The sequence below is a fragment of the Cygnus olor genome, chromosome 3 (assembly GCF_009769625.2).
Source record: "Cygnus olor isolate bCygOlo1 chromosome 3, bCygOlo1.pri.v2, whole genome shotgun sequence".
NCBI classification, from domain to species: domain Eukaryota; kingdom Metazoa; phylum Chordata; class Aves; order Anseriformes; family Anatidae; genus Cygnus; species Cygnus olor.
Window position 1 is genome coordinate 119,649,437 of NC_049171.1, and position 12,318 is coordinate 119,661,754.

Here is a 12,318-nt window from a genome sequence, read left to right on the forward strand (position 1 = left end):
TACAAAAATCCTGCCTTCAATAAAGTGGAAAAGCAACTGCATCTCGCTGGGGTTGGTGGAGGTGCTGGCATGCCTACGCGGAAGCCAGCTGCTGCACACATGCTCTGGGAAAGCCTCATCCTGCAGCAGGGAAGGTGACACTGCCTCTGCCGTGCTCACTGGTAGTAGATGCTGAAAGCGTGGAGGATGTACAGGAAGGTCGTGATGAAGGCAAAGAACTGCAGGACAGAAAAGGCAAAAGCTGGCGTCAGCAGGGCTCCCTGCAGGGTGTAACTCCATCATCTCACAGTGCTCTCGACCTTGGGAAACCTCCAAGCCTAGAGCTCTTTCCAAACTCAAAAAAGAGGCAAAGCCCCCAAATTTCCCAGAGGAGGCAGCTGTGCAAAGCTGTCCTGAGCTGCTGAACCCCCAAGAAGCCTGTGCCAGCTGCACAACGTGATGGAGAAAAGAAGCCGAAGCTCTAACCACCGTCTGACACTGCTGGGCTGGATGGGTGTGGGTTGGAGCACCTCTGCCACAGCTGTAGTGTTTGCTCCTGCTTCTCCCCGGGGGAGCTGCAGGTGCTTAGGCCCACCCGGGTTGTTCTCGACTGACTCACCGATGCCGCGCAGTTGAGCTGGTAGTAGTAGAGCGGTGATTTGGTGTTGAACTCAGACTCGATTGTTGCATTGGCTTGCAAGACAGCAGCACTCATGTACAGAATGGCTGTGGCACCGTGGTACAAACTATCCTGCAAAATGAGGGAGTGATGGGGATCAAAAACTGCTCGGCCTTGTCTGTCTCTCTCCTGCCCTGAGGATAGGAGATGCCACCGTCCATCCTCTGCGCACAGGAGTGCACAAAGGGGACAGGCACACCTGGGCAGAGGCTGGGACCAGGCATTGCCTGGGCGCTCTGCAGCACACCGAACCTCCTGACGGAAACTGAGGGACCCCATTTCCCAGTGGGAAGCACAGGGCCCAACCCCAGGCCCGTGTTCATGGGGACGAAGGTGGGAACGGCTTCTATCACATCCCGATCTCTTCCCTTTCACCCTGCCATTGAAAAGGGGCTGTGTTCAACCACAAGCCACGTGTAGCAGTGGCATAGCAAAACCTCCTCCAGGCGTTTCCAGTAAAGGCCTGGCCGTGTCCCCAGGGAGGAAAGGAGGAAAGGGACGTTTGTTTGCAATGGGCTGGCCAACCCATTGCCAGCTGCTGTTACCAGCTGCTGCTGCCCACACCATCTGCCCCTTTCTGAGCCCATCCTTACCAGCACTTTCCAGTTGTTGCTGTTTCTGTGAAAGCCAAAGATGTAACTTAGGAGGAGCAGCAGGGAGATGAGGCAGGAGGTGAGGGATACATACATCACCCATCCCTGCTGCAGCGGGAGAGAGACGGAGGTAGCAGCAACAAGGATCCAGACCCAGGTCCCGCAGAGCTGCCAGGGACAAGCAAAGGCACCTTCCATGAGCACGCAATGGGGAAAGTCCCTTCTCCTCCCTGGATCCCGCCTCGTCTCCCTCCTTCCCTCCCAGGCTGGCCCCAGGAAGCCCTTCATCTTTGGGCGGTGCAGCTGCTATGCAGGGCATCCTTGGGCTGGCAGCAGCACCGCCAGCTGGCACAAGTTTTCCCTGAATGCTCTTGGGAAATGCCTCAAAACTTTTCTTGTAAAACGGAAAGAACTGCTGCCGTGTTCGACACAAGGAAAAACCGCACCCTGAGGGCTTTGGCAAAGAAGCCAGAAAGCATGCGTTTATCTCGGAAACGTGAACCACCAATGTCAGCCCAGCCCTGCCTGCACATTAATAACCTGCCTGAAATCACAGCACGAGGAAGTCATCTCCGAGCTTCACGTACCAGCCCAGAGTGAGTCGCTTGCTCTGGATCCACCTCAAGTATTTACTATGCAGAAACAGCTCACAGGGCTATCTGGCTCTGCTCCCCCTGCCCTATGCCACACCAGCTCTGGTGGATAAAACTCCTGCTTTGCACTGACTGCGCCCACGAGGTGTGAGTGGTGTGTGCTGCCAGCACTGGGGCTGCGGCTACCAGCTACTGTGCCGTATGTCAAAGTACAGGAGCAGCTATTGCAGCCACTCGCACCGCCTGCCCTCTGGACTCAGACGCAGTGCAAAAATGTATGGAATTTTACAGTTTCCAGGCTGGTCGGCTTCTTGTAAAGTCTAAATATGAAAAGCAAAACTCCCTTCATTTTAAGCAATTTCCAATTTCTCTTTGCTAAGTAGAGCTGCTTCCGTTCCCAAGGCAGGCAGCGCACTTCAGCCCTTCCTAGCCCTACAGCAGCTGGCAGCCCCCTGCACGGGCTCCATGTGGTGCTGGAGCTTATCTGGTCCTCAAGCTGTCCCAAGAACAATTTAACCACAAAGACCAGCTCTGTGTGGCCAGTATAAGCCAATAGAAATGAAATTATTTCTCATTAAGGCTCTTTTCAGGATCCTCCTGAGGGCTACCCCCAGATTTCTAAGCCCAGGACTCCCCAGAGCCGGGTGTTACAGCGCAGCAAGGCTCGGCATACTCACTATCTCCGGTAGGATGAAGGCATAGGGAACAGTTTTGAAGATGGCTGGTCCGGAGGGCACGGTGGGCTGCGTGGTGGCCGCAGGGGGACATGCCGATGCCATCGCTCCTTAGCTGAGGCAACTCCACTCGGCTCGCATGTGTCTGCGCTGCGCCGCTCCCCGGCAGGGTTTTAACCGGCACACCCGCAGGGACGTAATCGCAGAGACCAGCCCAGGCTGGCACCACGCTGCTTCCTCCAGCTGAAGGAGTCCTCAGCAACCCCCTGGTTCTCTCATAACACACCCTGCTGCCAGCACAGTGACAGGATGGGCTCACAGCCTGGCCAGCACCACCACTGGCAGTAGCACACGGTTAGTTCAGCGTCTTTAATGGGAGAAGAAAAAAATCCCACACCACACCACTGCAGAAGTTTCCTGCAATCCAATTTTGTCCTTGGCACTTGTTCAAGTGTGAAATATTTTTGTTTCCGCTCTTGCCTCCTCCCCTTTTTGCTCAGGTTTCTGCTACTTGTTCACGTAGGAATCCCCCACACCCATGGGATGCGTCCAGCCCTTGAACACTTACAGCCCGCCACAGCCTTGGCAAACATTTCTTACAGACAACTCAATGCACCAGTAAAAGACAGAAGAGTTTGTCCATCTGCTCTTAAGTGTCCAGAAAGGTCAGAAGGACAGCAACCAGGCCAGCTTTAATTTCCACCTCCTGGCAGATGTGCTTCGGATTCAATGAATGCTCTATTCTTTCTGCCTCACCCACTCAAGAAGTCTAGGAAATAACTGGAGGAATAAAAAGCTGAAAGTGGTCTCTCTGCCTCCTGTGCTAGAGTGGACAGAAAGACCCCGCTAACTCAGGCAACTCTGCAGCAAGAGGAGGGAGATCCTAGTAAGATACCACATGTCTGTTAGAAGAGCCAAGTTACGCCCTAGGAATTTGGCCTCTCTGCCAGGCTCCTGAACAAGACAGAAGAAAACCAAATCCATGATGTTTCTCATCATCTGAGCCCATCGTAGGCCAGGGGGTTGCACTTTGCAGGATTTCTGAAGGCTCCAGTTTACAAAAGCAGCCAGCGAGGGCTGGCCTCATGCTCCACACAGCATGCTTCAATCTTTGAAAGGCCTTGTTTTAAAGCATTTCACACCACACAAAACTAGCGACTGCTTTGGATTTAAATCCAAGTTTACTTGGTGCTGCCCACCTCACATCAGGCACCGTGGCAACATACCCATCACCACAGACAAAGCATCCAGACATTGAGGCACTCCAGCACAAAGAGAAATCAGATTAATGACTCTGTGCCAGGAGTGAGCAGCACTCAGTAAGGACCGTGGTTACAAACTGCTCAGGAAAAAGAAACCTTGAACATCCTGATGGGTGTGAGACATACCCTGCAGCTCACCAGCCTGCACACAGTGAGCTAACCTATGCTATAGTCATGCATATGGGAAACGCAGCATTCCCTGAATTCTCACCACCTTTTATTTGTACTAGGTGGGGTCAAGCACATTCCTGCGAATAACCCAACCTTTTCCTGAGTGAGAACGGAAAACAGTAAAAAGTGCTAAATAAAGAGCAACCTGCAGCCTGCTGATTGGACAAGAGGTGACTTTTTTCCTGACCTTGTTCCGCAGCATTCTTAAAGATCATTGCTGTTTTCCTTGCCTGTGCCAGTCCACTTGGGTGCTCTAACAGGGTCTTTTGCTCATCCTGATCAAAACAAAATTGGAAATTATTGGCAGCTGCAGGAGAGGAGTAACATGCTGCCTCAGCATTTGCTAGGCTTCAGCACAAAACAACCATGGCTACCACAGGTACACGTACCGACAGACGACCATAGCCTCGTCTGACATTGCAAAGGGGAAAATATAAAATATAATTCTCATTAGTTGAAACAAAATAATACTAGACTGTCTCAAAATGTTACTGTTAAATGTTCTAAAATATTTCTTAAAACCCAGATAGTACACAATTTTCCTTTGGTATGAATTCATCTATATCGTTACCCCATAATCCATTCATGCTACAGGATTGTTTTTCCTCGTTTCTCCTAAGAAATCATAGGCTAGCTCTGAGATATCAAAGGCTTTGTGGGTATTTTCTGATGACAGCAGGGACTGGAGTGCACCATCATTCTCTCGGCTCTTTCTCAAGAAGTCAGCGATCACCCTCCAGCGAGAGGCTTCAGATTCCTCCTCAGCCCACTTGTAGCTGGGGAGGAAAGTGGACTGGAGGAGAGGGAAGACAGAGTCATGGTACACCAGGACAAACAGAGACTTCAGAAATTCTCGATCCCTCTGTGAAGAAGAAAATATTTGAAAGCACTTCCATAAAAATGTGCAGCACTGTCAAGCACTTCTTAAGGAGTATTCTACAAAGGAAAAACAAACCCAAACCACTCAACTAGCCCTCAGTTCGCAGGTTAACAACAGGAGGAGATCTGACCTTAAACATGGACCTCAAACTCAGCACCAGAACTACACTGCATAAACCATAGATCAGCAGATCTGCTCTCCTACCCACCTACTCTTCCCAGCGACAAAAAGCAGTGAAATGCAGCCAAACCTGCAGATGCTGCCACATCTGCAGCAGAGGACACTTGTGATGCTTATCTTGCCAGTCACAACAGCTTTCACACACACCCCTGGTGTTTCTCTGCTTTTCTGCAGAGAAAGTCTGAACAAGCCGCCCAAAAGCATCATGAGCTTCACAGGACACAAAGATTCCCCTCGCCATCCTCCTACCTGATTTTCAGATAAAATCTCTCACTGCAACCTGCCTGCGGCAGCATTACTCTGTAGTCTGATACATTAAAATATATATCTTGACGATAAATTTCTTTTCAACTTACTACAACCCTTCTCCCCCTCCACCCTGGTGACCTATGCTGAAGCACCCTGAACTATCAGATTTGCTCTTGGCCCTACCTGTGACCTTGTAAAAGATGGTTAATTTAGGTTGGGTGAATAGAGGAAACAGCACACCAGAAAGTCTAAATAAAAAGAGCTAATGCCACTCTTTTATTAATATCTAAGCATTTAATATTTTAATATTAATTCAACTAGTCCTAATGACAGCTCCCTCATCCTCCCTGGTTACATTTGTAGTCACACACATTTGAAATAAAAGTCATTTTGTTAGAGACAGTGGAAACCCTGAGACCTATGATACACCAAACACCTCAAAACCTCCCCGATTTTGAAATCATTTTGGTTCAAGCTTTCACAAAACTAGAAGAGATCTTTGCACTTTTTCACTGCTTTGCATGAAGTGGCTTGTACTGCCAATATTACCACAAAACAGTCACGTCATGGGGTATTCGTATTTCTTCCCCAAAACACCAGTGTATGAAGGCTTTCCCCCAGAGTACACGATGGGACTGTTTGCTATGGCCCCTGGGGGAGCAAACGCATTCTCCCCGCCTTGGAGGCCCAAGCCCCACTCATTTCTCTAGTGCCTTAGGCAGAGAGCTGCAACAATCCCATGCTTCTCGCAGCACACAGGAGGCAGGGCCATCCTGCAGGTGCTGTTATTTCACATTTTGATAGGACATTCTCTGTGTGGAGAGAATTATATTTTGACATGTAAAGGCCTGTTTGCAAAACCTAGGGTCTAAGAATCAGCCTGGTCAATTAGCAAGTACTGAAAGATCCTGACCACTTCAAACAAGCAAGATTTGTATGCCTCATTTTCCAAACACACCAGAAGACACCCTTCCATGCAAGGAAGACAAACACAGAGCACAGCCTCCTGGAAAACTCACTGACCACTGAAGCTCTGCCAGGAACGCCAGCAATATGACTGGCATCAGCACCTCCTTGCTACCCCTGGGAAGATGAACAATTCACGTCTCAGCAAAGGATTTAGCAGCTGAGTGACATAAAAGCATGCAAGAAGGAGCAAGAATTAGCTGTCGTGCCAGGCAGCAATCCTGTCATGGGAGTGGCACATGACAAATCAGGTAAAACTGGATGGTTCTGGGATACTGAGGAGTTATTAATTCTCTGAGCAGATCAGCTTACATTTTGGATGAATGGTCTTGAAAAAGCTGCTCTGATTCAATGGCGGTTTGTTTTGTTTGCATAAATGGAGAGATCTCTGCGTATCTATTTATTCAGTAGCACCCGTGATGAATGAAATAACCTTATGTTGCTCCCAAGAAGCAAAGTGCCTGGGATCGACACCCAGCACCTTGCTCGTTCAGTTATCTATAGCTTCTCTCTGTAGGGAGGACAGGAGACAGCACAAGACACAGCTAAGCCTGGTGACATGGCCTGTTCAGTTTGTCTGCAGCTGTCTACATGCCAAAATGGGAGACTACTGACATCAAGAGACTGCAGAATTTGGAAGAGGACTGGATGGAGCTCAGAGGTTGGAGGAGGAAAGACTGTTTTGCAGACAAACGCAGCCCCTTTTGTACCAGTGGCAAGTTTTCACCAGCCCAGTGTTGCAAGCACATCATGAGAGAGAGCCACACTGGTGTACAAACCTACCACAACATCCCCATTAACGACTGTATAAAAACACTGAGAATAAAAGTTGTAAGTTAATTTCATAGTCCTCCTAGTTTGCTGTTGCAAATATAGTAAGAAATGTTTATTTAGCATATCTACATTTTCTAAATCTATGGTGAGAGGAACAGTTAACTAGCAATAACACTGAAATAAAACTTCTAGCTTGAATTAGATCTAATATATGCCAAGAAAAAGCAGTAATTTGTTACCTTCTCTGATCTCTTCAGATTTCTTTCTCTATCTGCCCAAGCACTCTGAAACAAAATAAAAAATATACAATATATAAAATCTGACTGAGATTGCAGAGATCTAGAGAAGTTCCATTGTTACCTGCAGAAATCTCTTACTGCATCTCCACAGGAGTTTAAGCTCCTCTTGCAGTCCTGCTTTCCTTATATTCCCCATTCCTCCCTGGTGCTAGTTTAGTTAATTTAAGCAAACAGCCATTCCACTAAATTTTACAAATGTAAGGACTTATTATCAGAGCCATTTAAACAAAATCAAGAGATCTACTTTACAGAAAAATCAATCACAGCTGAGGTTGATTCCTTCCACCCTACAAGCATGGGAAAATACAGCACAACCCCAAAGACTGACAAGTTTCAACAGCAGTATCCTTTGGGCAGAAATAAATCAGCTGCTGTTGTCTGCCTGAAAGGAACTGCCCTGTACGTAAGTGAGCACAGTTCTGCAGCTGCCGGTCAGATCCAAGTCAGCTCCTACCTGTCAGGAAAGCAGCACTGCCATAGGAGCGGACAAACATTCAGGCACCTAGTCCATGGGCTCCCTTTTGAATGTGCTCAAGCAGTCTCTTGCAAATTGGAGGGGCTAAGGCATGAGAGATCTTCATGTACTTGAAATTAGTACAGCTTTTCTGCTGTTTGGCTTTTCCATTTATCTTTTCACGGGCTAAATAAAAAAGCTCAAATTTTGCAAACTACCTGGAAATGCAGACCCATGGGCTGTAATTGAACACTACGTAGACAACATACCCGCAGTGCGTCCATCAGGTCTGGCTGATCCATGAGTTGAGGGAACGTTGCTAAAATAGGATTACAGATTAAATCTGGAACAGAAAACAAACACATTTAAGGCTAAGGAAGAAACAGGATGGTTCCAAAACAGAAGACCATCTCTGCCCAGAAACAATCCCCTCCCTGAATATTTCACAGGGAAAATTAGCTGTCACAGTGCCCCAGAGCAGCAGAGGAGGTAGATGAGCTCTCTAGCAACCTCATTCTCCGACAAGAGCTTTCTACAGCAAACTCTGAACAGCTGAGACACGGTTAACCAGAGAGAGAAGAGACGCACCAAAAAAACAAGTGCTGGTTTATTAGGAGAAGCCAGCAAGGAAGAGCCCTTACTGATTTAACCCAAGGAGAGATTAAGGTGTGTTTTCCTCGTTGCTGCACCTGTCTTTTTTATAAACATCTGAAATTGTGATGCCTGGTTTGGATGTTATGAATAAACACACGTTCATTCTACCTTAATCTGGCTTGCGTTGTGTGTGATCCTGAGATAACTGGATAACAATTGCTTTTTCAGAACAGGGCAGGCATTTTAATTTGCCTATTTCTGAAGAGTTTTAAAAGTTTTTAAATAGGAGCAGCAATTTTCATTTGTTACATCACAGAAAATTGCTACCAGAACAATCTTTGAAATGTAAAGCCTTTAAAACATTTCATACCAAGACAACCCAAACGGAAGCAATTTATTTCCAAGGGAGGTCACCAGCCTGATTTAGTGTCCTACGTTATAAAGATCAAATAACTATAGAGGATCTCAACTGGCCTTGAAACACCATCATTTTCTGTTTCTCAGTGATGAGTTTAATAAATACAGCATAAATTCATTAAAGGGTCTGACTTTCAGATATTGAATATTCAGGGCGTATATTAAAGTTCAGGAAAATCAGGAAGAGAGTTAAGTTCTGAGCATCTTTGAAAGATGAACCTTTAATTCCGATGCCTCAGTATGCTATTGTATTGATTGCAGGTTAAAAAGCTTAGCAAGCACACATGCATAATTCAGTCTGGAGAAGAGACAGAGAAAGCACAAGAAAATTATTTTGCAGTATCAATATAAATTCATCTGTAGTACAGTTAAGAAATGTATTTTTTTTTCTGTATTTCAAGTGTGATTTTAAAATAAAGACTACAAACTATTACAATTCTGCTGAAGGAAAAATATGGAAGGAATGACAGACTTCCAAAATAAGAGCAAGACAGAGTTCTAAAAGCAGAGCTCTTACACTTCTCTCTTCCCACTGCATCAGTCAATAAGTAAATTAACAAATAAAAAGAATAAAAGAGGGTGACTTTGCCTCAGTGACAGAAACATCTGCCTATAACACCTTCCTATAACACACAAGAACAAACATTCACTAGAAACGAGTGAGTAAACCTGTGAGCATGTCTAATCTCTCATTGCATAGGTGATGAGAAGGAAACATTTCTCTTCCAAACAATTTTACCTTTTCTTTATTTATTAAGACAAAAATAAAATGTCTTTGCCTGTCCACTTGGGCTTTTTGGGGTGAAGGGGCGTTTCACTGAAGACACTTCATTCACACTTCACTGAAAACAAAACTGTTCTTGTGGTTTCTGCAGCCTGCTGTGTGAACTGATGCCAAATAAGGCAACGCATTAGGTGTGAGTTGAAATATTACTAGTTTGAAAGACAAACATACCAAGTGGGGTATTCACAGCAAGAAACTGTTTTCTTTTACTAACAGGGACAACAGCTTTCAATTTGCTCCCACAGCACCTGCAGACTGAAAGCTTAAAACACCGAAATCCTCTACAGAGGAAGCGTGACTTCCCAACCGTGCAGGTCAGGTGGTCAACCCCAGCACTAGCAGGTAACAACATCTGAAGAGTACCCCATATCAGCGAGAGTTGCTCCTGCACACCCCTGCTTAATCCTACAAAAGGAAGATTCTGGAGAGAGCAATTCTCTTTGAGAGACCGATCTTACTACTGAGCTCATCCCTACAACACCAGTGCAATTCTTACCTGCACTTTGCATGTTTATTCTGTCTTTCAGGAGTGCATCACCAAGTATTTGTCGATAAAATATCAAGAGATGGATGTAGCACATACTGCCAATTAATGTTTCTGGTAGCAAACTATTGGGAAAAATAAAAAACACACAGCTGAGATTTTTATTCAAAACTGCTCCAGCAAAGCACTGTTCTCCAAAACTTGAGAATAATGACAGGTTTGTGGGGACACCTGTATTAGCTCATATTGGTGTCTCCACAAATCTATTAACTTCTGAGGGCATACATTGATGCAGCTATAACAGCCAGACTCCTGCTGTCGCTATTTTTAATTTTATCTAGTTTAAAGCTTTTTGCTTGTTTTCAACAGAATAGTTCTAAGCCTCAAACAGAGATCAAATGTAATATGCAGCTGACACAACCCTCATATTTTCTATAGCCAGTATTCCAGGGAAGGGGAACACTTCAGATCTCTGGGATCATTCTAGGCTGAACTGTGTTTTGATTTTACAGCAGCACATAAATATACTTACTTCAGGATGTCTTTTGACTGCGTGCTTAATGACCTCAGTTTTACTAGAAGCACAGGCTGCTTCTTGAGTGTTATAAGCTGTTGAAGAACACTACTGCCTGCTTAAGAAATAAACACCCAGGACGAAATTAGTCATTTTGAAAGAACATTAATAACTGTATTACAAGAATGAACATTTAAATATGGTAAAAGATGTTTTTTTTTTTCTGAAACTGTAACGGTTTGAGGATTGTCTAAAACTCGGGAGGAATTGAATGCCTGATTTTTTTTCTTTATTTTCCACCTATATCAACATCTGGTCTAACTAAAGCTACCTGGGACTAAGGAGTCCCACTTGCTCTCCACTTGCTTGCTCAAACTCCTCTCTGCAACTGTCACCTCTTCAGGCAAGCTGGTTCTCTGTTTTCGGTGAGCTCTTTCCATCTGGCTCAATTCCCTGCTGCAGTTCACAGCATCACTTGTAATCCCTGCCCCCTGCTGTGCCAGGTGCTGTGGGACAGGGACAGACACACCTTGCCCTTGCTACGGAACTCTTTAGACCAATATTACTGCTGAATCTTGTAGCATCACTCCACAGCCAAGAAGTGTTCAGTGCAATTAAAGAAATACCCGAATACATTTATCAGAAATAATCCTCAACTTGCAAACACCGTAAATTACAGAAACGTTAGCACCAACAGACAGTTCTAAATCCGAGCAGCCCTAACAATCAACTCTCTCTCATGCAAATCAAGAACACCAAACAACACCAGGCTGTGTTGACTGCATGCTAATAAGAGCCCTGTCTGAGCTCTACATTTTGTGAATTAGGTATAACATGCATCATTTTATTTATGAAACGTTTAGGAGAAACCAAACCTCTTCTTGATATTGATGGGTCTACCTCAACGCCTCTCTCATAGGGAGTACCACCATTTAATGGCAGCTCATACATCCTGTGAGGGAAGAGCAGCGTGGTTAGAATAAAACGACACAAGGATACATGAGAACAACACGACTGCTCTCTGAGAAAGCGAGAAACCTGCTATCTCAAAGAAAAACCAGACACAGTGCTCGAGGTTTTGGCTAGTATTTTATGTGAAATGACTACACCTAAATACTAAGTAGCCAAACCTCTACTGATAAATTGGAAGCTTGTATTATATTGGGGAAACTAGCCAATTATTTGAAAAGAAATTAGCAACAACGATTCCTTTCCACATGATTCCAACATTTTTCTTGTATGAAATTTAGCAGCTGCTTCACTGAAATGTTTTTGAGGAATCATGGCTAAAGTATCATGAAAATTTTCAATGCTGAAGAATAATGTAAGCCCAGTTCTGTCAAAAGTAAGTCACTGTTGAAGTAAGCACGCAGTTTCACTCTCTAGAGTAGAATTAAAAAGGACGTTATCGCCTTCAATTTTTTAAATGTTTTTATTTCATATAATAAGGGTGTTTTCATATAAAAGGTGAGTTATTTAGACATTTCTATAGTCTTTAGAGTCCATTGAAGAACATTTTTAAACGCAGGCTAACTTGCAACATTTCAAACTCAAATGTTGAGTCCAGGGAGCACACTTTAGAGGAATGCACATTGGGTGTGGAAGTGGGATCAACATTCACACTGGAAGACCCAGTACAACCTGCATATTAGACTGGATTACACCTGTCCATATCAATACCTGCCCATACTAAACACAAACTTTACTCATAGCTTAAAATGTATCTATATACATACATAAATACAGAGAGAGAGAGAAAAAAAAAACAAACA

At 45.0% G+C, this 12,318-nt stretch overlaps 2 protein-coding genes across 11 annotated transcripts in view; both read right to left on the minus strand.

The window, feature by feature from the left end:
• On the minus strand, nt 1–4,815 carry MALL (mal, T cell differentiation protein like). The gene is made up of 4 exons (XM_040554110.1): nt 2,522–4,815; nt 1,252–1,419; nt 599–730; nt 1–218 (listed from the first exon to the last, which is right to left on the minus strand). The coding sequence occupies exons 1-4, from the start codon at nt 2,621–2,623 to the stop codon at nt 156–158; spliced, it is 465 nt and encodes a 154-aa protein (XP_040410044.1). The 5' UTR covers nt 2,624–4,815; the 3' UTR covers nt 1–155.
• The window catches only part of NPHP1 (nephrocystin 1), a 19,090-nt gene continuing 10,753 nt past the window's right edge, over nt 3,982–12,318 (minus strand). For 7 of the 10 annotated variants that reach the window (XM_040554097.1, XM_040554096.1, XM_040554091.1 and 4 more), the window contains 6 exons: nt 11,422–11,498; nt 10,565–10,664; nt 10,045–10,157; nt 8,023–8,096; nt 7,240–7,284; nt 3,982–4,813 (listed from right to left, as the gene is read on the minus strand). In XM_040554097.1, coding sequence (XP_040410031.1) covers nt 4,535–4,813; nt 7,240–7,284; nt 8,023–8,096; nt 10,045–10,157; nt 10,565–10,664; nt 11,422–11,498 — 688 coding nt within the window. In that variant the 3' untranslated portion in view covers nt 3,982–4,534. Of the gene's footprint in view, nt 4,814–7,239; nt 7,285–8,022; nt 8,097–8,117; nt 9,063–10,044; nt 10,158–10,564; nt 10,665–11,421; nt 11,499–12,318 lie in introns of those variants that run through there. The other 3 variants (XM_040554094.1, XM_040554088.1, XM_040554098.1) reach the window with 2 other exon arrangements.

Bases quoted from the DNA above. Each gene is read 5' to 3' on its own strand.
- MALL (XM_040554110.1), bottom strand. From the start codon at position 2,623: ATGGCATCGGCATGTCCCCCTGCGGCCACCACGCAGCCCACCGTGCCC. The intron at 1,420-2,521 runs GTGAGTATGCCG...TGTCCCTGGCAG, and splicing joins CCTTCATCCTACCGGAGATA to CTCTGCGGGACCTGGGTCTG. The intron at 731-1,251 runs GTAAGGATGGGC...CTCATTTTGCAG, and splicing joins GCAACAACTGGAAAGTGCTG to GATAGTTTGTACCACGGTGC.